We start from the raw sequence: 24,686 nt of genomic DNA, 5'->3' as shown, positions 1-24,686 counted from the left end.
TCTCTTCTTCTTTCTCTGCTTCCATTTTTTTTTCTTTCCATTTTCTCTTTTTTCTCGTCTCGTACCCAGGACGACTCTCTTGAGATTCCTCTCAAGTCGGAGCGACTTTGCAGATGTTCGCGATTATGCTACGAGGGCAGCGCGAGAACGAGAGAACGTGCCATTATTGTCGAAAATTGCACGTTGAATTGAAACGCGTGCCTTCGAAACGGCTTAAGGCGGTTCGCCCGCCATATGCCGTCTTTATGAACGTGTTTCTCTTATTTTTTTTTATCAGTCATAAAGAAGACAAATAGGAAATGAACATGAAACAAAAAATGAATAATTAATAATAAGTACGATTAGTCGAGTTAACAATCGGGAAAATAAATTAATTAAGATTAATATTAGAGATAATTGATCGTAACTAATTTTTCTAATTTAACCCTCTATAAGATAATATTTATTCCTAACTACAAGAATATTATAATGTGATGTAAAAGTTATCGTATAATTTGTACTAATACGTACGAGTATTATATTTTGTATAGCATTTATACCATAGAAAATTTAACTTTAATAAACTAAACTATATATACTTTAAACTCTCTATACTAATTGCAAGTATAATCAGTCAGACGGATTTACCCACTAGCAGTGGAGGCGGTCGCCTCGGGCTTCGTAAGACAAGGGTCCGCACACGATAATATATATTTATGTTATACAATAAATTCAATTTAATATCTGATGGTCGATATATAATTTTTCTTTTTCTATTTACGACTATAATCAAATTTGTACTCTTCACTTTATCATTTGCATGAACAATTGAAGCGAGAAAGTATATATTTTGCATAATTGATTTATTTTAAAAAAGGGACTCTAAAAATATATAACGCTTTGGATCTCTTGAAGGCTAAATTCGCCAGTGAGTATAAGTGTTACTTAAAAAACATTCAAACTACAAATATGAAGTAATAATCGTAAAAAATATGAAACTTTAAAGTTACATAATGTTATAGAGGGTTAAGAGATCTTATGCTAAAGCTATGCGAATGTATTTTATATGATTGCAGTTTGAAAATCGATGGAAAAGACTTTTCCAGAAAGAGAAAGAAAGAGAGAAGTTTTTCGTGGAAGGATAAGATGCTTCGATAGGTCGGTCGAGTAGCATGCTTTTCCTAATGAAAAGAAATTAGCCGTATAAGAAGTAGGCAAACGTCGAAGTTCGTTGGCGTTGATGGATGTCAGTGACCCGCTGACACACATCTCTCTCTTTTTCTCTCTCTCTCTCTCTCTCTCTCTCTCTCTCTCTCAATCTTTCAAGTGCACGCACATTTCTTACGCACTAGCGTGTCGTCGAAAAGAACGTCTTACATATCCATACACAGATATATATATATTAAAATATTCAAAAAGTATTTTATAATACATTCTTTAACTATTTTTTTGATACCATATTCTAATTTTACATCTACTAAAACTTTATACTTTATATTATAATATTTCGTCTTAGAATATTCTTAAAAATATTGATAATATATATATCTTATACGCGATAATTGTATATTTTAAAGTATTCTAGAATATACATAGGTATGTATGTAAATTCTAAAACTGCAGTTATAAGATCGACGATGAAAGTTCGTACATGCATACATATATCGTTTTAACAATCATCCTACGTTACACCAACTCTTTTGTTCATTCTAACTTACCTATCGATGATCCCGCTACTCGTTTCCATCGGTTTTCCATCCACGTTCTCGGCCATGGCGATATCCGTGACGATTCGAAAGGCGTGACGTCTTTCAGAGTCAATATTTCTGCCGATTAACGACGTTCGAACGACGATGAAATGGAGGTAGAAAAAGGAGAAACGAAAGTTGCCGATGATAAAAAGATCCCATTGGACTTTAACGATCGCAAACCCGTAGATACAGATACATGCTAGCTATAAACGAGATCCAAAATTAAATCGAAGTGGAGATCTTATCTAAAACATATAATAAAACGGACATATCGACTTTTCTAAAAAGTACGAAGAAATTAGGAATTCAATCGATATTTAAAAAATAAGAAAAAAAGTCGGAGAAAGAGAGACAGTAAAATAGCTTGGCTAGCTTATCATCTTTGTGTATCACTTTCGAGAATCCTCTCATCCAAAGAGAGGAAGAATCGAGACGAAAAGAAACCCTTTCATCGTACGATGAACCTTCTGTAAAGTGTTTGAGTGGAGGATCCATCGAAGAATATCCACATTTTGCATCGATAAGCGCTGAGGAGTGGACGTTCCTGAAAGAACAAAAGAATTATCGATCGAGGAAGAATGATATCGGTTTGATATCTCTTTCGTATATTTCACGATGAGCTGGAAAAGAGATTATTAAAAAAACAAAGAAAGAAAAAATTATAGATGTTAATCATCGAAAGGAGTTCGGTGTGACGACACTTCGTGCTCTCTCTCCCTTCTGTTACCATCGATTTCTTATTTGGGATAAAAAACGAAAAAAAAAAAACAAAAAAACAAAAATAGCGAGACTTCTTGCATAATTTATTCCACGAGAAATGCGACAATTATTTCTGAGACGGCGAGCAATATCGTTTATGATGCTCGCCAAACTCTCTCGTAGGTCTGTCCGAGTTCCGTTCCGTCTCGTTTGAAATAAGTAACAAAACGAAAGAAAGAGAAAGCGAGATAAAGAAAGACGAAGAACAGAGACCATTAACGAAACGTTCGTTCCAGCACACGTTACATACGTCGCAAAGGCTTGTTCGTTCGAGGAGAGCGCGTTTTCCTTGCCGTTCGAGTCGGAATCATTCGGTCGGTTTCAACGTCGTAAAAGCGATGAGCAATGTACGCGACTCGAAGGCCATTTCGTTATTACCGCCTTTACCTCGACTGCTTCGTTCGCTCCGACGAATGAATAATGTCTTTTCGTGGGTTATCGTGTGCTCGAAAACTATTTCAAGTCATTTTTCTTTTCCTTTCCTTTTCTATATCTTCTTTTTTGTTCTTTCTTGCGCAAACTTATCAACAATGAGTGGACATTATTTTTAAAAAAGAAAAAAAAAGAAGGATAAGTAAAAAAAAAATGGTTTGGTAGATAACTACTCGAGATAGCTCTTGAAAAAATACGAAATAACTTGAAGCAAATAGCTTCGATTTCCTTTGAATATACAGACGATAAAAGAGAAAAAAAGTTACGACCTACAAAGAGATGATTTTTCACGTAATAAATAAAATCGTTCCCGTTAGAACGTTGCGAGAAAATTATTTCCTACGTTCTTAGAGTAGATCGGAATAATCCAGCTGTGGATCGGTGCTTCGTCGCAGGCAATCTAGAGAAGACTGACGGAGTTAAAACTTTACTGCGAAGAGACGATCACCGTTACCGTTCACCGCAAACACGACGATTGACCTTGTAGTTCTGTCACCTTCATCTCTTTCATTGTGTTTTTCTCTGTTTCTTTCTTTCTCTTTCTCTCTCTCTCTCTCTCTCTCTCTTTCTCTCTTTCTTCATCTCTCTCCTTCTCTGTATTTCTATGTTGCTCTTTTTTTCTTGTAAACAGAAAGGAACCAAAATCGACGTACGAATGAGATACAGAGAATCAGCCCTCTTTTTTTCTTTTATGAAACGAAATAAAAAAAAAGGAAAAAGAAATCGCTAAAGCAATCAAAGTTATTATTCACGAAAATAATTTATACTTCAAACGATTCGTTCTGCATGAGAAACTTGTTAACCATAGGGGATGACCATTCGCGAATCGAATGATTAAAAAATAGAAAAAGACCAAAAAAGGAGAGAGTCGATTTTGTATTTTTCTATAGCGAATCGGATAGTCGAATAAACCGCAGACTCGATCGAATGTGCGGCTTTTCTTGCTTTCCGTTTCGCTTCAATGCCACACATCCGTCGTTTCTGTATCTATTTATTTGTCATTGACTTTGAACCTTCGACCGGTATGTTACGTGTCTATCTGTATAAGTGGCTCGTACGATCGATACAAAAATGATTACATCGTACTACAGATATGTATTTACACATGTGTACCTATATTATATATGCGTGTACGTATATGTGTGTGTATGTATGTTTATTTACATGTTCAAGGTGTTTCATAACGAACGTTGGCAAGAAAGATAATTCCTCGAAAATGATTCAACGATAACAAAATCTCAAAACGTAAAAAATTCACATAGATAATTTTTTACATAATTTACAATCTAATAAATCGTTGGAATCATGTTGAAAAAAAATATCAGAGAAAAATATATTTTTACCATGAAATTACTTATCCAACTGATCTCGTTAAGAGATCATTTGTTATCGTTGCAAAACACTCGTTACAATGACTAACGTATTCTCTTTGTTGCATTGAAAAGAAACAATAGATATTATCCCTTATCGTTTTACTACGAAAATTCGAAGGATTGTTTGTTTTGTAAAAAAATAATTTCAAGGCAAGCGAGATGAGAGATAGAAAATGAGGGGAGAAAAAAAGGAGAAGAGAAAAGAGAATGAAAAAAGAACGGAAGGTAGGGAGTGGAATGAAAGGGAGGGAAAGGAAAGGAGGGAAGACGATAAGGAAAGAGACGAGAACGATTTCGAAGAATCGACGTTAACCACCCGCGGCAACGAACGGCCTCGTTTTACTCGTCGATTTCCTCCGAAGTCTCACCAATAAATACGGAAATATCGGAAAGCATCTCTCCGATGGCAGGTCGTTCGCCTTTCAATATCAAATTAGGAAGAAACGAGAGAGATAGAGAAAGAGAAAGAGAGAGAGAGAGAGAGGTAAAGAGAACGATGATTGGTTTAATTAGCGACGATTCTGTGATCAAAGGAGGCCGACTAATCGAATTTTGTTGATGGCTACAAATGCAGTTGCGTCTATCTCTTTGAACGTAACCATTAAACTGTCTCGCAAAGCAATGAAACTCGTTGATAAAGTCTCGATGATGGTCCGACATTGATAAAATTGATTAACTCGTCGTGATATTGAAGGACTTTTACAAATAAAATAAAATCGATTGAAGGATAATAGAATTAGAAGGTCGATCGATAACAATGAGAAATTTTGTCTAGAATTATAATACTTTAAGATTATTTTAGTCGGTCACCGAGAGATTCAAAGGGTCATACGGGACGTCCACCTTGGCAACAATGTGGAGAAAGCTGATGCAAGACTGGAAAGAACACGGAAAAGGCACGCCCTGGGACGAGCGTTCTCGTCCTTTCTAGTATATATCGTATCCGCTCCACCTTCTCTACCATGAGAGAAAGAGAGAGAGAGAAGGGAGAAAGAGAGAGAAAGAAAGAAAAAGAGATTCGTGGCAAGTTGAAAAGGCGAGGTGGCACGATTCACCTATAAACTCGATATATTTCAATCGTTTCCTTTCGTTTTGAGACGTAGCTCGCGAAGATATCGTGAAATGTTGCGACACCGACATAGAAGAAAACAAGTTTCTATTTAGAACGACGCTCTTAAAAATATACTAGCTCGTTTCTACTTCATGGATAAGATTTACTTATCAGCATGTTCAAGGACGCTTCGAGAAATTCTATTCGTTCGTAATCAAAAGAACCCGTTAAATCTCTACGACTCAATTTTATTTCGCGTCTATACAAAACTTATAATATTATGTAATTACTCGTGTTAGTAGAATTATATTGTATACCTGCTACTAAGTACATCTTATATATTTTTAAATATTAAAAATATCGGACATGGAACGATTAAGTTCGCGACGATAAAATAAAATAGAATTCAAAGAATACTATAATCATGAGTTTTTAAGTTGTACGCTTGTTATAGAGGAACTTGACAAATTATTTAAATAATAAATTGCTTACGTGTTCGATCACTGGCAATGGATATCGTTAATCCTGCCGATCTTGAATTATAATTTGGATTATCGAAGGCATTTAATCGAACGGAAAGCTTTTCATGCAAATCGAAAAACCGGTAGAGGAAGTAGGTATATTTCGCGAAAGTCTGAACACTCGCGTGACTCACGTTGACGATAGTTCATTAGCCGACCGATCGGTTACTTATTCGCCTACAACAGATAGAGATAGAGTAAAAGAGAGAGAAAAAGAACATTAATTTGCATTATTACGAGAGATGCAAGGTGAATACGAATGGAATACCAATGGATTTCCAACGTCCTTTAATCATACGTGTTACCTTTAATCGACACGAATTCTAAAGATAAAGAAGAACAAGGAAAAAAAAGGAAGAAGAGGAACGATGCACTATCGCGCGTATAAGGAATATAGCTTTCTTTTTTCTCCCTCTCTTTCTCTTTCTCTCACTCTTTCTCTCTCTATTTTCCCTATGTATACATTGGACAAGAGAGCCTCGTGCCGAGAGGGTACTTAGCGTGCCAATTCGGCCGTAACGAAAACGAATTTTATTCGAGAAATTGTAACGCCACGCGCGATTCGCCATAACGGGTTCCGAAAGAGGCAAAAGGGTAGATAGGGTGGGGAGGAGGAACAGGGACAGAGAAAAAGAAAGAGAGAGAGAGAGAGAGAGAGACAGGAAAGGAGGAACGTGAAACTCGTTCATGTGCCTCTATAGGAGATTAGATCGTTTGGAAAGTGGGGTTTGGAATTCAAAGAGGAGAGGGACAACAAACTATAATATCGTCGATGCGTTTCGTCGTTAATATGCTGCTGCTGATATAAAAAGAAAAAAAAAAAAACAACGACGACGACAATAAAAACTATATATAAAAAAAAAATTCGATTTCTATCTATCGTAAATTCATTCGACTCGCTGTCGAGCTTTGCTGCCGAGAGTAGTAGCTTGTTATATTATACTCGCGAGATTAATCTCTGTCCTTAGCACGGGCACGCGTACTCTCTCTCTCTCTCTACCTCTTCCTCTCCCTCTCTTTCAAATGCTCGTCTTGCTTTTACAGGCTTTTCTCGCTTCGCGAGTTCTACCTCGTTCGATTCTATTCGAGACCGGTCCCCGGCCTCCTCGTGCATGCCGTGAAATTATCATAGACCGTGGACGGAATTGAAACCTCCCCCTCCTTCCCTCCCCACTATTTCCCCCTTCTCCCACTCCTCTCTATTTTCTATACGAGTCAGGCCCACTGTTATTATTACACTTACACGCGTAAGCGATGCATACGCGAATGGAATGCAAATAAGAAGAGGAACGAGCTACGATGCATTCTAATAATGGATAGGTAGTAGTAGTAATACATAGTAGTAGAGTAAAGAGGGTGTAACGTAACTTTGTAATCGAAATTACGTGCCTCGTAAATAGGATGACGTTACGATGCAAAGTAGAGAGAAAGGGAGGGAGGGAGGGAGGGAGGTAGGGAGGTGAGAGAAAGAAAGAGAGTGAGCAAGCAAGCGGTCATCATGACGGTAAATTGGGAGAGAATCTATTGCTATGTTTCAGTATTTACGATTATCGCGAGAGATTTTTAAATAAAACGATTGCTTTCTCCGCTTTGTTTCGAGTCGCATAAACGAACGTAATTTTATACAGGAGATACATAAGTACTTTCAATTTTCGATAATATACCAGCGATAAGCTCACGTTAAAAGATCTTCCTCTTTATCCTTTATCCTCGATGGAGAATAATCAATTTTTTTCACGAAATTTACGGAAATGATATCTAATTTCTTCTACTAATACTACTTCTTCTTCTTCTTCCTCTTTTATACCCATAAAGTGGAACCGGTTTCAACACACGGCTCCCTTTGTTCTCCGAAGATCGCGCGAAAATACGCGTCATACGTCTACGATCGTAGTCTCATTATAACCAACTACTAGGGCTTTCTTTCCGTATAATCGCTCAATTTCAAAAGAGAGCAGAGCAGATTCGCGCGTTAAACCGGTTCGAATTAAATTCTCAAGAGAAAGAGAGAGAGAGACAGAAATATTTTATACGCAAGTAAATACGAATATCTAAATACACATATATATTACCTATAGATAGATATATAAAAAATAATTTATACATATATAATGTATAAATAAATTATTTTAATAATATAGATTGTATATATATATATATATATTTATAATATAGATACGCATATATGTATGTAACTGCATATAAGTGGATAACGATATGCAACACAAGAATCAGCCTTCCTATCGAATTTCTTTAACTTTGCTTTCGATTCTATGCACGAGTAATGTGCAAACACTCCGAACGGAACGAAACGAATTGTTATGGTGTCTGCCCTTTGTCGGACTCTTCGAGTCTCGTGAACTCTTGGAACGAACCGTGGAAACTTTTTAGCATAAATGTCCGTGAGAAGAATGTTGATAATTGAGATTAATACATAACCTACGTATGTGAATATCTATATATTGCGAGAAGTCAATGTCGCATTGGTACGTGCCGATTTAGAGACGTATAACAGTCGTAACACTTTCGTGAGCTCGATCGTCAAATGGCGATATCGACGATGCTAACGGTATGTACCTATGTACACGTATCTCTGTATCTCTCTTTCTCTCTCTATCTTTCTCTATGAACGGATGCGAATGCTCGTTATTATTAGTATCATAATAGTCATGGGTAATTCCATCGAAAAAAAAGGGAAAAAAAATTAGCCGTTTTTATTAGCGCTTCTTCTATCGCTCTCCATTGTCAGAATGTTACACAATGATTCCGGTTGACATCGCCTATCTACATTTCCCATAAACAATCAACGCAAAATACAAGGCCCCAGTACCGTTTTCTCTTCTCGTTTCTTCCCATTTTCTTAATAAACGAACTTTCTTTGATTGTACCTAAATAAAAAAAGAAACAGAAAAATATCAAATAAAATAAGCTCGAGAAATGATTGCGATCTGTACTTCTTGATTTGAAAAATGATGTTTGAAAAGGATGGAGAAAAGTCTCGAAATCTCTGAAACGATTGAATTCGGTTTAGAGATATCCGTCTGTCTGTCTGTCTGATTTTGTCGATACGATACTTCGAGTTTCTCGAAAAAGAAGATGAATAGAAGAAGGGAAAGAGATAAACGTCACGTCGAAAGCTACTCGGTTTATACTCGTCGAAAGGTATTCGCGTGCCGAGAAACGAAAGAATCGATACCAGCCACGGTCTACCCTCGTGCCAAAAAGCTAGAAAGGATGGATCGTCGAACTTTCGGTCCCTGTGAAGAGAAGTCGAGACGTCTACGAGAAAAATGATGTTCCCCTCGAGATAGATAAAGAGAAAGAGAGAGAAAGAGAGGGAGAGATAGTTGTCGAAGATAGCAGACGGTTGGAGTGGTGCTACTCTTACTACTTTTTTCATCGATATTCAAGAATAGAGAGAACTAGAAAGAGAACAGGAAGGAACAAGGAACAAACATAGATAGGAATAGAAAAAAAAGAAGGGAATCGTATAAAAATACATATGTATGTGTGTATGTGTTTGTATGTGTATAAATATCTTTAGTTACATTTTATAGCATGAGTATATAAAATAAAAGAGAAAGAGAGATGGAAGAAATTGAAGGAAATAAGGAATTAAATGAAAGAGAAAGAGGAAATATTAGAAAATAAATTCTAGCTAGTAACTTCGTTGCAGTGTTTACAACTCTTTCTAATGATAGTCATTTACTATCATCCTACAGCATCCCACGATCTCTCATACAAACAATCATTGCGCATAATCTTTTCGATATCCAAGAGAAAATGAATTCTCTCTCTGTTTTATTATGTAGTATGGTATATGTATAGTATCTCTTTCTTTGTTCTCTCTTTTTTTTTCGTCGATGAAATTCATAAGGAAAAGATATTATACATATTTTTTCTATAAGATATATACATATATATATATAATATATCAAATATATAGTAACTATATATATATACATTATAAGTAAATATGCATATACATTTATTTTCCTTAAAGGATTTATGTCCCAAGTTATTTTTCAATTTATTCCTTTTGTTTCTTTACTTCTTTTGACCTTATCGAAAACTTAAAAATTCTTGAACACACGGAAACGTACAATAAGATAACGATGCTTAAAGGTAGACCAAAGATAACAAATACGTAATAATACTATTTTATCCTGTTCTAAGTATCTACTTAAAATTTAATGATAAGTCGAGCACGACATACGGCCGCACATTTAATGACTTTAGTTACGTGGAAATACGATCCTTCTATCTTTCCACAAATATGAGGGACATGCGTACAGGTAGGAAATACGACGAAATTTGATCGTCTATTACACGTATAGATATAGTAATAGAGAACTCGCCATCCGGATTGTTCATGGGCATAGAGTTCATAGGGAAAGGTCGGAAATCAATCGGAAATGTACGTAATGTGCGGTCGTACCGCCAACCACCTGCGAAAGGTATACAGAAACAGAATAATACCTACTCTAACTTTCTACGAACAGTTTCTGTGAATATCACGACAATTCGTCGTTTTCATTGTCATCGTTTTGCTCCATAATAATAATAATAGTAATAATTATTATATTATTATCATTATTTTTATTATCAAGCAGACGAGTTTCACACACGATTTCACAAAGTACCATCGTACTGGAAAAGCTATGATGAGAAAGTAAAGTCTCTTTTATGCAATACTCTAAGGAGAAAAAGTTGAGATTAATTACCCGTCCGTTTTGGTTATGGATATATACTTACGTCCTACGAAAATATATATAAGTATTCGTTTCTTCTTTTACATGTAGGCAAAAGTTTATGATGTAAGAACAGGTAAGATCCATCCTTCGATGTTTACAGATCCGGTGGCTCTTCCAGCGCATCTAGTGCTGGAACGGGATCATCGAACGGTGCAGGTCCTGGAAATCCGGTGGGAGGCGGCAGAATGGCCGTCATCGGCGTTACCAGGAACGTTAGATTGAGACGTCGAGGTGCATCCGGTTTCGGCTTCTCATTGCGAGGTGGTAGAGAATACGCTGCTGGATTTTACATCAGTAACGTTCAACCTGGTGGCGAAGCTCATAGAAACGGATTGAGGGTCGGTCGAATTAAACGATGTGATTAAGAAGATTAATTCAATTTCTATTTAATTGACTCGTACTTATTCGTTATAGGTAGGGGATCAAATCCTCAGGGTAAATGGATATCCAGTTGAAGATGCCGTACATCAGGAAGTTGCCCTTTTGGTGAAAAATCAGCAGGTCCTCGTGCTGAAAATCCGAAGTAATTATATTATTTTATTATTCACATTTCTCAAGTGAACTTTAAGTTAGTTGAACCTAGTTTCGAGAAAATGTATTTATTTTTTTTTTTTTTTGAGAGTAGGAAATAACGAAATATCATCTCAATTTTCTTTTCGTTGCAGGCGTAGGGATGATACCGGTGAAAGAGTAAGTAACAATCGTTAATTAAAAGTTCAACGAGTGTATTAAATCCACCACGATGATTCTCTCGTTCTAAAAGTCGTTTACGATTCGTAAAGCAATCCAAACGATCCGGTTACCTGGCACATGGTGCAACAGCAGCAACAACAGCTGCAGTACAACGAGACTGGTGTGGGAGCCGTTTCAAACAGTGAAGTTAGGATCCGAATACTCGTCGGTGAGAAAGGTCGTCTTGGCTGTGGTGTTTGCCGAGGCATCGTACCTGGCCTCACCGTTCAGGTTGGATGAATCTATGCACATAAAACGAACTGTTTTCAAAACTGATGCTATATATATATATATATATATATATATATATATCGCTCGTTGCAAGAACGTCGTGTTAGTTTTATATATAACGTAACGTAAGATAAGGAGATAATGCGCTTACGTCACTTGATATCGATTCGTACCATTGAGATCATAATGTAAACGCGATCAATTAAGACTAACCAAGAAAAAACTTGTACGACAAAATTATTCGAACGACCATACAGGGTACAAGGGAAGGTGGACCGGCTCGAGCAGCTGGCTTGAAAGCTGGTGACGTGATCGTTTGGTGCAACGGACAACGACTGACGGATCTTCCCTTCGAGAGAGCCATAGAGGTAATGAGAGGATCGGCTGTCCTTGATCTGATCGTTCAGCGACCAGCACCCAATCATCTCTACGATTGTCCGGAACCACTCTGGACTCGAGGTTCGAGCGGTTACGATTCCGAAACTTCGAGCATCGTGGCGACCAGTCCGTCACCTTTACAAAATCCTTCTTCGTCTCCCCAACATCATCGAGATCCTAGAATGCAGGCACGATATCCACGAGAAGATAACTGCAATCGAAACGGCAGGTAAGATGATCTCAACGAAATCGTTACGAGACGATAAAGCTTCATTTTTATCCTTGATCGATCCACGAATACATATGATCGATAACGCCGATGCATTAGAGCGTAATCAAGATTATCGAAGCTTATCGATGACTCGGAATAATTCGTTCATTGTTGAATAGTCTACCATACCAACGGGATGTTTCTACGATTAGTCATATATTTTCTTTTGAGTATGTTGTATTATCGATTCGCGATCGATGAACGCGAATCGAGAGAAAGTTCGTCCTATTAATAGGACATTTCACGATAACTATCGTGAAACCGATGGATTCCTAAGCATCGTTTGAATATCCGCCAGGCTCTAACCGAGCGTTACTAACATAAATCTTCCGACGGGATTCATTTTATCGAGATTAGAAAGTCTCGATATGAGTGAGCTCATACTTTGTTTCTCGGCCATTAGGATCTGCTGCCCCCTCGCACTGTCCACCAGCAGCTGCACCTCCTCCGAATGGTCTCACGTGGATCAGGTAAGGGACAGAGAGACGGTTGTTCATCATCGACCAAGTGCTCTCGCTCTAATATCTCTCAATTATACATATGCCATGCGAAACTCGTGTCTGTTCTGTTCATCTGCGCTCTCTATCTTCTTCTGTATCTCTCTCTCCCTCTCTATTTTTATCCTCGAGGACTACGAGCGACGGTCGTAAGTTAATTCATATCGAATTGCCTCGTCGAAAGCCAAAGAAAAAAAGAAAAAGAAAGCAGCTTCGTCGGAACAGAAAAAACGAAACAGAAAATATATCGAAACTCGATTTTTAGGCACAGGAATGGATACGAAAAGCGAATAACACGACTGTCATTCGTGTGAACCAGAACCAGGGGCTAGTGCAGAATCAAAATCACAGACAAGTACCACCGGGTCATCGTCGTTTGAATTCCCGTGGGAATTACGAAGACGAGATCGACAACGAGCCTCTCTACGATCCTGTAGCACCAAGGATCGACTACGAGGTACACGACTTCGATGCAAATCCAAGGGACGAAGCCAATCGTCGTTTAGCCTATCGACGCGACAACATCAGACAGCAGGACGTCATTTACGATGGCCCTGCGGACGAATTGCCCCTTTATCATGCTTCCAAGGTAAGCAAAAAAGTACCTAACTTTTTCCTCCTATCTAGCCTAAAGCCTTGAGAATAGACTTCCTAATACAAGTTTCCTCGACTTATTGCTTCGCTCGGAGCGTCCTCTTCGCTTTTTCTTCTTCTTATTCTCCTTATTCTTCCTTTCGTTCATCGACGTACCTTATAATTCTTTCCGTTAACTCTTCCCTTCGTTTTTCTACTTCTTTTTATTAGGAAAACGAACAGCACGATGTTAATCGATTGGCAGAGTTGCAATTGGTGCAGAGACAGAACGAAACGGAGAGGAAGACGATAACGACTGTGGAGGTTCATCAATCCATTTGTCCTCCGGCTCCCCCACCACCTCTTCCATATAAATGGCCAGCAGGTTCGTTATGAGCTATGTTGATTTATAAATAACCTATATAGATATATAGATATCTGTGCATGGAAAGAGAAAAAAGAGAACAAGACTGTATAAGAAACCTAACGTATTACGTATATCAAAACTCGCGTTAGAAAGTGTAAAAAATTAACGAGAAGATTCGAACGTTACGTTATCCTTTCCTTTTCGTTGTTTCGACAGACGCTAAGCCTATGAACGCGATGGGAATGCAAATGGGCAGCACAATGTCGATGGGTAGCACAGGATCAACGGAAACCGAATCCAGTCTCGAGTCTTCCTGCAGCAAGGATTCGGCATCCACTTCTTCGTCCTTGTCAACGTCGTCCTGCGAGCCACCCTCCTCTACTATTTCCTTTGGTTCAACCACTGCCGCATCCACTGGATCAAACAAGACCAACGAAAGCTCGTCAATTACTACACGTGGATCGAATCTACGAACGTCGCCTATAGCCAGCACGGATCTAAGCACTGCCATAACTCAAGAATTGCAGAGGCGAGCCCAACAGGTACTCAACGTCTCGTCCGTTTATTCCGATCATTATCCAACTTTTAATTAAGAGAAAAAGAAAGAAATACAACGACGACGACGACGACGACGACGACGACGACGACGACGACGACGATGATGATGGCGGCGACGATAGAGAGACTCGCCATTTACGGGTTCGATCCCAGTCAGAGATCGGAGAAAAACAAATATCGTAATAAGGGAAATTCCGTTGGTTCCATCATTACGTTGATACTAACTCTCTATCTATCTATGTATCTATCTATCTATCTATCCATCTATCTATCTATCTATTTATCTATCTATTTCTTTATCTCCCTTTTTCTTTCTGTCTCTCTCTCTCCTTCTCTTTCCTTATGATGAAGTAGGAACTGACATTCTCCTCTGATTTCCTACGAAGATTCAACGTTTCCCTCGTGGTAATCGAAGGAGTAGGCAGCGATAGAAAAGGAGGGAAAGGCGAGGATGCCTCGCAATACGTTCAACGTTACGTCGTTATTAGCATTTCGAAACAAATCACATTCTAATGAAGTGTAAAGAAAATGTCGGTTATTTCTTTGCGCAGCCACGCCGTACTCTTACGCGTTACCTTATCTCTTCTTTCGATTCATATATATGTACATGTATATGTACGAAGCATATAAATCGAGGATTAGAGGCCTAACGTTGTAAACATCGATCGTACGATGGTTTTACGAGCGACTCTCGCCAAGTACCGCGTGCGTTTGGTATGCGGAATTTCACAAATGTTAACATCCTCTTTTCGTTGAGTTCGAGCATGACTTATCGTTTGTGATTTTGCGTAGGTAGACACGAGATGCGATCGATGAAAAATTCTTGATAAATCTATGTATATTTCCAGTTACATGCATTTTCTTTTTCTTTCTTTTCTTTTTTTTTCCTTATTTAGAGAAGTATGAACGCAGCTAAGACGGAAGCTTCGAAGGAGAAAACATCCGAACCTCGGAAAGCACCAAATCCAGAAGCACTTAGGGCGCAGGAACAAAAAGTGACGCACGACAAGGTTCGTTTATTACATTGTCCAAATCAAATTAAAACTTTCTCATGATCTAAAAGCAACAAAAAACGAATATAACCGATCAATACGGTAGATTTAACAAGTAAATCATTCGTGAAACGTTGTTTTTCCTATTTTCCTCATCTCGTCTTCGTTTGTATCATATGTTTCAGCTAATGGAAGAGTTTAAGCGAGCGCATCGAAAGATGTTCAACGCCGCGCAGCAGAGGGTCCAATTTTCAGATCAAGTTACCGAGCCGGTAAGAGAATCATCGATCGTCCTTAATTTATGATAAAGTCAATGTTCTCTTACGCTCTCTCTCTCTCTCTCTTTCCCTCACTCTCCGTTCGTCCGTCTCTTACTCGCATATTTCTTTGATTTCATGGACTTAATCGAATTATCGAAGAACCTCGGGAAAAGACTTTTTACACGATGTTGACCTAAATGTCGAACGTCATATGCTATTTATTATCAGTGATCTATACTATAGCATTGCATTCGCGATAAAAAAAATATTATCTCTAAGTTAAATCGAGCATATAACAGCTACCGTAACAGATACCCTTCGTTTACCGTTCGTATTACGTCGTGACAAACGCGATCGAATTCGATTGATTATTTTTTCCGATAATCATCGATCGCTCTCAAGAAGACGTTCGTTTATCAAAGTTTCGTGAATGCTCAGTAGAGCAAGCACTTTATTGTACAAATCGTTACTAACGACGTAAATCGTACGTACTTTATATTAGAAGACTTTCTCTGTTTCTCTTTTTTTAAAAAATAATTAATTATCGAAAAGATCGACTAAAAAGTGAAATTTTAGTTTTAACGAAGTGAAAGCAAGAATATAAAGAGTATCATCAATTGTTACGAACGTTCGCAATCGTACTTACGATTAATAACATACACAGAGATAGTGATTCATACATACGAGCTGAACGACGCGATTACATATCAAATTTCGTGTCACCGTCGAACATATTCCAAATTTTTAGAGACATTTTTAAATTATCCTATGAAATAAATTGTTCTCTCTCCAACTTATTCTACGGTTTCAACGATCTGTGTTAAATCTATTAAGAAAGAAGAAAGAAAAAATATATTAACAAAACTATAAAAAGTGTACCGATCTAAAATCACATGATCATTAATAAATAACGAAATATCAATTTAATTAAACTTATATATCGGATATACGAAGTTAACTTGATTCAAATATCATCATCGCGATAATTAACACGACGAATGATCTTACGAAGCGATAAGTATCGTTTCCAAATTCCAAAAACAGAAAGAGATAGTGAGAGAGAGAGAGAGAGAGAGAGAGAGAGAGAGAGAGAGAAAGAAAGAAAGAGAGATAGATTCATTCGTTGACAAAGTGGAACGAGCTTCGAAGATTTTGCGTTCTAGTCGAGTCAAGTCGAGTCGAGTAGAGTCGAGTAGGTGCGCGCGCGCGGTCTCTTAATTACACAGTCTACGTTAGTGAGGACCTGCCGGAGCAAACAGATAAGAGCACAAAATTATAAAGTCACCGTAATATGCTCCCTCTCTCTGTAAATGTATAGTCGTGTGGAACGAAATCCACGACAAACTTTGCGGAGGATGTAACGAACGTACATCTACACGAATAAATGTACACGTATATAGGTTTACACGCAAATACACACCTGCAGGTTTCCTCGCGATACGATTATTTAGTTGCGACGTTGGTACCGTCGAAACGACGTTCACGAGATAGAGCGAGGTAGTTTGCACCTTAAAGTCACGAGCATTGCATCGTTTTGTCACGCATTTTCTCTCTTTTTCACTGTCTTCCTTTCTATCTTTCTTTCTTCCTTCGCTTTTCTTATTTATTCTTTCAATTCAATCGGCGAAAGACAAACTGACCACCGACGATCCGTTCGAAAAGATAAATTCGACGATAAACGAAGTTCTCCTTTTATCGTATCGCATACTCTACGCGAGCGTTACAGTGATTAATTATTTCACGTCAAAAGCGTAAATAACATCTTGAAAATGAACTTAACGCGTGTGCGTGCGTGTGTACATGTACGTATGTAGATGGGTGAACACAGTGTATGAACATAGAGATCGATGATGTCTCATCCATTCGGTAGAATCGATCCTATCGATCTTTATTAACGAGATCGTTATAATTACTCGAACTCTTTTCTCTTTCTATTTTTCTATCAAATACGGCGATTAACGAGCCGCCACGCTCTCGGGAGCATCCTCGACGACTTTCTCCGAGTTCATCGATTTCATAGTCAGCTGTGGAAAGGATCAGAGAGGGAAAAAAAAAGAACAGAAAAAAAGCAAGAAAAAAGAAAAAGAAAAAGTTGAATAAAAGAGAGAAAGAAAGGAGACTGTGAAACTCGGTAGACCGATCGACACCTTTCTTCCTTTCCTTACAATCTAACAACAGTGCTTAACTCTAACGCAAGTCGAGAAAACGCATGTAAAAGTCAGTCTAACGAGACTCTTATTAACGTATTATCGTCATTGCTTTTTCTTATCGTCGACTAGTTGGGTGCTATCGAAGCGTGAGTCGGATACTCTCTACGTGTGTGTATGTGTGAGTGTATTAGACCGATCGATTTGTAATAATAATCGGATAAGCAAGCTCAGTCCTTCGATGTCCACGCGTGCGAACGGACGTCTAGTCTATCTCTTTTTCCTCTCGTTCGATTTACTCGTCTTTCTTTATCTCTCTCTCTCTCTCTCTCCTTTTTTCTTTTCTCTTTCTCTCTTTCTATCTTCTTGCATTGTCAGTTTCTTGCGAATTGCGGCAGACGCGCAAAATAATAGGTGGCTCTTACATAAGAACACGAAGGAGCGCGACGTAAGAAACGGTTGCGTCTGTTTTCAGTTACGCGAGGACTGAGCTCGCTGTGCGATCGGTTTCAAGGTAGCCTTGTACGTACTTTTATACATTGACTGAAATATATATACGTACAAACATACATACATACACATCTTTATCGGAAAATGTCATCTCACTCGGTGTCTTTGTGAAATAATAACCGTTCGTTCATTCCTTTTCCGATTCTTCGAACGTATCAGGAAGTCCGGCAAGAATTGGTTTTTACGATTAACGAGTTCCAAGATTGGCAACAACACGCTGTGAATCTAACGACATCGTGATCGAACTTTTCTCCCTATTCGTTAGAAAAACCTGATCCGTAGGACTTGGAAATTATATCAAGAAAGAGTTTGGAAAAATCTCAGTTGTGTCGTCGCATTCATAATCGTGACAATTATCGTTATTATTATTGTTGTCATTGTTGTCGTTCTTGTTCGACTATGAGTTTTCGAGAATAAAGTTTCTACACTCGTGGATGATTAAGACTTATATTCGAAGATGAATAAATCAACGAGGACATCGACAAAAAAGAGTGTGTTGGTCACGATCACACCTTATACCGTTAGTACATATACTAGCTAAACGAAAAAAAAAGATTGATATTATTCTGAGAAAATTATTTGATTAGGTATCTAGTCTGGATTAGACTAGAATATTTTGTCTAAATGTTAAATCTAAAGATTGCGTTTGAAATGATATAGGAACAGGAGAAGAGGGTGCTCACAAATGGCTCCAACATCACGAATTCTACGAATGTAAGCAACGCGACAAATGCAACGAATGCAACGAGCAATACGAATACAACGACCAATACGAATAACAACACAACGTCGGCTCCTCCACCACCAGCACCTCCGCTTCCTCTTCCAATAAAAACTACGACGAGCGAGGACTCCGTGGAGATGCAAAGTATCGAATCGTTTAAATTGAAAGACACACCAAATCCAGTGATACCTAAACCACCACCGACATACTTCCCGCTCTCGAATTCTTCCTCGCCGGCGTCTAATGGAAGTCCACGTCACGCTGCTACCGGGAACAAGACGCAGGTAACAAAGGAAAAGGATCCATCGACGAGTCCTGCTAACGAGGCGAACAAAAATTCCACTGCAAACAACAACGCTGTTTCGCCAAATGGTACTGCCGGTCCGCCTAAGCCAACCGTTGGAAAGGTCGCCATTAGGATAGGTGCTTACGAAGGTGAAGCTAAACAACCTGCCAAGCTTGATTTCTTAGCGCAACAACCTCGAGCGGAGAAGAATGGAACGGACGAAGCTAACGGACCGGTTGTGTCCAGACTCCAAAACGAACTGGCTGCTACTTTGCAGAGATCTAACCTACGAAGAAAGACGGAAGGAGTAAGACTTTATATTTATGTTTTATCGAACGAGTCGAGTTCTTCGAATTGTTTTAAAGGACACATTTTTTCTCATAACTTGTACGTTTGACATTCTTTTTTTTACAGGAGAATCAAACGACTGCTAAGTCAATACCAGAGAACACGGTGATGTCCGAGAAAGAGACAACGAATCCAGAACCCAACAAGCTTCCTCAGAGCACCGTAGAAAAATTAGCCTCGGCACTAGGCAACAAAGTCACGATCAGAATAAATCCTGAGGACGGTAGCCGATAAGAGGATATATAAACGTACATAAATACACATGCATATCGCGGAGCTCTTGAGACTTTGTACATTTTTTTCCACCTCGTTCCAGCACACCTGATTCGACTTTATTATATAGATATATAGAGAAGAAACGAAAGAAAAAAAAAGGCGCTCCACCGAATCGGTGAACATCTTTTTTACGCGTACGTCTTTTTTATATGTTATTTATTACCAATATCGTAATAACGAATAAGGAATGAAATATTAATCCTTATTAATCGAGGCAAGACACCGCGTGAGACACCATTTACCGCACACGCTGGGTTCATGCCTTTAAATATAGTCTTCTTCGACTGCGGCTATGTACGAAACCTAGACTAAGTATCAAACTGATAAATAAAGGCGTTTTAACGCATCACGAAAGTAAATCAATATCGATTATTCTATCCTTTCATTCCTAAACTCGTAGCGAAGACAACAAGCTCGACCAACTATCCCGATAATTTTGAACGAGCATCGATATTCGAATTAAAAAAAGGAAATCTCTAAATACCTGAAGTTGCAGCTCCAATAGATCGAGAAATCGATCAACGCGTTGTCATCGTTATACCTTGGCATCGACGAAGCAGTAGGTAACCATTCCACATGGCAGACAAATCCTTCGGAAGTTTACAAATTGTTCGGTTGTTTGGAACATCCCTAAACGATTCGATCGTTTCGTACGCGAAGTTCCAGTGTTTCTTTGACACCCGTTATCTAAAGAGAAATCTTTCATGCGAACCTCGCACGACTCCACCTGCCTCTCACGCCGATACGAACGAGCCCAAACGGAAAACAACAGGATCCAGAAACTCTTACTATCTGAATATTGTGATTTTTCTGATACCGTTCTCGTTGAATCTCCTTTCGCTGAAACCACTCGAAATGGACAGGGTTTGCGTCAAGTAGCACTCGGCCTGACACCTCAGAGATTGATCGTAGCTGCTGATGTCTTCAAAAAGAATTCCGATAATTTTCTCTGTCCGGCTGACCTGGATCCAAGCATCGAGAGTTTCGAGCTCGTCTCTGTGTATCCTCTGGAATATATAACGTTGAGCATATTCGCGAGAAGACAACGTAAAACTTTAAAAGGAAGGTACACGTACGATATTACGAGAAATATTACATCCAAGTTCTTATACATACCTATGCTTTTGAATTCATTGCCTTGGATCAATCCTTTCGAATAAAAGTAGGATCCTTTCTAGGATGATCCAAGTTCTTAGATTCATTGTTTTCGATCAGCCATTTCGAATAAAAATAGAATCTTTCTTAGGCTGATAGACGGCAGAACACATTATTACGAGCTCGGTGGGATTCATCGCAGAGAACTCTTTTGGAAAATTTGGTGCGATCAGGTACGAGATTTGCTCGCGAGAAAGACAAAGAGCAGCTCGTTGTCCGAGACCAGTGCTGCGAGTTCTTCGAGTACAACCACCGTGTACTTTCTATCGTCCGAAATTGAAGTTGATGATAATTATTCTGGAAAAAAGAAAAAAAACGTATACAGGTGTGAGAATAATTCATGATCGTTAGGTAATCTTTTTTGAATGAGATAAATGAGAAAAACTAACGATTGAGTGCAGAGTCTGGGCTCATTACGGAGGTGCTGGTGATGGCGTTCGCCCAACCTGGCCACACAAAGATCTCTACCTTGGACCATCCTACAATGAATTAGTATTCGGTTATTACACTCCTATTCCTGTGAGATTTGCTGGGGCTAGCTTAGAAGAGATCAGATATACGTTGGCTGATTATTCTCTAAATAGAATTGCTAACAGGAAACCTTGCCAAAGTTGGCCGGAGTGTCGTAATGTCAAGTATACAAGAAAAACGCAACATGGCGACGATCTGTGCGATGTTCTGTTCATCAGAGAAAAAGATCGACAGATCCTTACTAGCTGTAATTGCTCCTCCTGCGATCATCGCAGGTCTCAGGAAAAATTGCTCGAAGCTCGATGGAAAGAAAGTCACGGTTGGTTTCTTAAGATTTTTTCTGAATTCATCAAAAATCAAATACGCGTTTCGTTTTATAGAATATCATATTTCTTTAGAAACTACGAAGAGTTCGAACAGAATATTGAACCCATCGACGGAACATTCAGAAAAGAAACCGACAAAATTTATCTGCAAAAAGGGACAACAGCAGCAACCGAACGTCTTGATATCGAAAGTCTCACGGTTTGGATTCGGTATACCGGAGAAGTGTAGTTCGGCTTTAGTTTTAGGTCCGTCTCGAAGAGGTTGTCGTTACAACAATAAGTTGACCGGGAACCAGAATCCAATAGATATCTACGAATTGATCGAGAGTAGCGTCAGGATGTGGGAGGATCGGCAGAAGGGTCGATCTAGGCCAAGGAAAAATCGAAGACACTTGAGGAGATACGGCTTGATCACAGCTGCATACTTCTTTCGTGCTCTCGGACCTTGGTCTGTTCAATCCGGAGAACGAGAATCCGTTCAAGGTCGTAGAACGTTGAGTGAAGTGAACATAAGAAGACAATACGTGGAACCTGAACTAAGATTGCCTGTCTCTCGCCGTCAGCTCGTAGCAAGCGTGTCCTGCAGTGCTTTGGAACCTGGAGGATGCAGTGCTATTGGTCCGGCAACGAGAGACCAAGTTATACTATTCTGGACTCCGGAATATTGGTACAGACCCAGAGCAGCGATCACAGCTTACAGGTTATTTTTTTGGAAGTTTCTGTTAGCCTCGTCTAACTGTATTACCTCGAAAATAATTGGTGATCGATGACAGAGAACTCAGAAGACACCTGGCATCGATCAGAGATTTTCGACAGAAGAAAGAACGGCAGAAAAACGAGAAGAGATTCTTCTACGTTTGCAAGAAATCCCTTCCCGGTAAGATGATGATGATGGAATCGAACGTTTCCTTGGAGGAAAAATCAGGCAGTCTGTTAAAACGAATTTTTTCTACAAGTGGACCTAACAAAAAAAGGGATAAGAGGAAGGAATGCAAGGAGAACGATGATAGTACGATGTACCAATTGAAAAAACTCCTGAAAATGGAAATGCGTGTCACTGTATGGGACTTGGACAGCAATACTCTGGCCAAACAATTGACTATGATAGATAGAGATCTCTTTATTCGTATACCTATCTCGGAGATCGAGATCATCGTCTTTCAAAAGTCATCGAGAAATGCACCGAATCTTGGAGCTTGGGTTGCGTTCGGTCATAGAATAACTTGCTTAACGATCAGCGAGATACTCGCTGTGAAGAAGATCGATATGAGAACTAGGATCATGGTTAGATTTATCAATGCTGCGAACAAATGTTTCGACATAGGAAATTTTCACTCTTGCAGATCTATTCTAGCTGGTCTCCAGGCACCACCGATTTATCGGCTGAAATCGAGTTGGTCCTATTTACGAGTTCATCATGCCAACAGGTATCTATCTGTTATCGTTCTTTCGATGTTAAACCTTTGCACTGTAATTATTTTCTTTAATTCAATTCAATTAACTTGTTTCTTACCGACTTGTTTTATCGAATAAATGAAACGTCATATCAGAGACGAGCCCATACAGTGCAAAGGATCAAATTCGTTCGTTAAACAACGTCAACCGAAGATATATTCTATGGTTGTAACCTCGAAGACATTTCAATTTTAGATATGCCATTATGGAGAGACTCTGCAAGATTTATAAAAGTCCCGACTCTTCTTTGTATCGGAAAACATGGGCAAAAGCAAAACGAAGTCCTCCTTGCATGCCTTACATCGGTGATCTCATAATCAGACTCCTCGGTCTTCATGTTTCCCAATATTTCGAGGAAAGTATCGTATCGACTAATTCGAAATATTTTCTATCGAAAAACCCTACGATCTTACCGACATCGAGTTCCATGAGATCTTTGCAAGATAAATCTTTCGAAAGGAATTATACGAAATCTTCTATCGATCCCAACGAACAAAAACAGAAATTAAGTACACGTATTCTCGTAGCTACTCTAGCAAAATTCAATTATACGAAATATCGAAATATCTTAAATAAAGAAGATTTTCCGATTACGTTCAGACAACGGCAATTGGCACGAAAATACTTCGATCGTTGGAATTATATAACCTTAAAATCAACGATCAAAAAACAAGACGAAGAGAAGTTAAGGAAAATGAATACGAAAAGTAAACGAGTCCTTGATCTATCGATTTGGTTAGGTGAGTGTCAAAGATTTGCACGAAGATATAATTTTTCGAGACATTCGCTCGCTTGTGAATTTCTGTTAAAAGCACGCTACAGAGAGGATCGCGAAAATTTTTTCATCAGCTTGAAACTTGAACCTCCTGATACTTGAAAAAAAAAAAATGACGATGATCATAATGATTAACACTTACCTTTGTAATAATCCAATCAGCATCAGCATCGTTTCTTATCCTTTTACGAAAGACCATTCTAACCCTAAAATATAAAACGATATCTCCGATTATTAACAAATAATATAGTTTACAGATATATATATTTTTGTTTTTTATAACACAGTAATATTATATAGAATATTCGATAACGTGATATTCATTTTATTTCTCTTTGTATAAAAAGTACCTAATTTTAATGTCACTGCTGTACGGCGTATATACACGAACGGCTCTGCTTATGGGAATACCTGTTTATACTTTACTTTGTTTACATTTTATTGTGATAATAAATTATTTATAAAATATAATATTCTATTTTTTAATGAAAATTTCAAAGAAAGATATTACGACGCTAAACACATCCGTTCGTACAGATGGCCTACAGCGCTCGATCCATGCGCCGTCTACCGGCAGTGTTCGAACTAACACTGGTAGTACGCCAGAATATAGGCAACATATACAATCCATACACACATGCTTTTACAAAAATTTGTAATTCAGAATGAAAATACGTTTGGCGAAAAAATTATCCCTTTTATTGATCCTTTCAAAACACGTATAAAAACTTATC

At 38.5% G+C, this 24,686-nt stretch overlaps 2 protein-coding genes and 1 long non-coding RNA gene across 6 annotated transcripts in view; 2 read left to right on the top strand and 1 right to left on the bottom strand.

Moving 5' to 3' along the window:
• LOC127063681 (uncharacterized) overlaps positions 1–20,129 on the top strand; it is a 33,114-nt gene extending 12,985 nt beyond the window's left edge. Inside the window, exons 2-14 of one of the 2 annotated variants that reach the window (XM_050993724.1) lie at positions 10,721–10,958; positions 11,035–11,143; positions 11,286–11,310; positions 11,403–11,583; positions 11,841–12,190; positions 12,636–12,702; positions 13,049–13,318; positions 13,534–13,687; positions 13,886–14,211; positions 15,124–15,237; positions 15,405–15,491; positions 18,797–19,453; positions 19,561–20,129. In XM_050993724.1, the coding sequence (XP_050849681.1) occupies positions 10,721–10,958; positions 11,035–11,143; positions 11,286–11,310; positions 11,403–11,583; positions 11,841–12,190; positions 12,636–12,702; positions 13,049–13,318; positions 13,534–13,687; positions 13,886–14,211; positions 15,124–15,237; positions 15,405–15,491; positions 18,797–19,453; positions 19,561–19,728 (2,746 nt within the window). In that variant the 3' untranslated portion in view covers positions 19,729–20,129. Of the gene's footprint in view, positions 1–10,720; positions 10,959–11,034; positions 11,144–11,285; positions 11,311–11,402; positions 11,584–11,840; positions 12,191–12,635; positions 12,703–12,994; positions 13,319–13,533; positions 13,688–13,885; positions 14,212–15,123; positions 15,238–15,404; positions 15,492–18,796; positions 19,454–19,560 lie in introns of both variants that reach the window. The other variant, XM_050993723.1, reaches the window with a different exon arrangement.
• On the bottom strand, positions 486–18,802 carry LOC127063695 (uncharacterized). Of its 3 annotated transcripts, none has more exons than XR_007781451.1 (4): positions 16,900–18,802; positions 11,424–11,594; positions 10,622–11,130; positions 486–2,274 (listed from the first exon to the last, which is right to left on the bottom strand). It is a non-coding gene; the product is annotated as an uncharacterized LOC127063695 (long non-coding RNA). The 3 variants fall into 3 exon arrangements; XR_007781452.1 differs by lacking the exon at positions 16,900–18,802 and adding an exon at positions 13,480–13,576; XR_007781453.1 differs by lacking the exon at positions 16,900–18,802 and adding an exon at positions 11,797–11,919.
• Positions 20,130–20,474: 345 nt separating the features above from the next.
• LOC127063874 (uncharacterized) lies at positions 20,475–24,579 on the top strand. Its single transcript, XM_050994143.1, has 6 exons — positions 20,475–20,768; positions 20,967–21,250; positions 21,327–21,715; positions 21,795–22,422; positions 22,496–23,149; positions 23,373–24,579. Exons 1-6 carry the CDS (start codon positions 20,475–20,477, stop codon positions 24,052–24,054), a joined length of 2,931 nt encoding a protein of 976 aa, XP_050850100.1. The 3' UTR covers positions 24,055–24,579.
• Positions 24,580–24,686: the final 107 nt, after the last annotated feature.

The sequence above is a fragment of the Vespula vulgaris genome, chromosome 5, assembly GCF_905475345.1.
Source record: "Vespula vulgaris chromosome 5, iyVesVulg1.1, whole genome shotgun sequence".
Taxonomy (NCBI): domain Eukaryota; kingdom Metazoa; phylum Arthropoda; class Insecta; order Hymenoptera; family Vespidae; genus Vespula; species Vespula vulgaris.
Note: the sequence above shows the minus strand (reverse complement) of the source record. Positions and strands in the feature narration are given on the sequence as shown.

Coding starts and splice junctions, on each gene's coding strand:
- LOC127063874 (XM_050994143.1), top strand. CDS start 20,475: ATGCGAACCTCGCACGACTCCACCTGCCTCTCACGCCGATACGAACGA. Junction 20,769..20,966: donor AGAGTTTCGAGCTCGTCTCT/GTGTATCCTCTG, acceptor CCAAGTTCTTAG/ATTCATTGTTTTCGATCAGC. Junction 21,251..21,326: donor AAGAAAAAAAACGTATACAG/GTGTGAGAATAA, acceptor GATTGAGTGCAG/AGTCTGGGCTCATTACGGAG.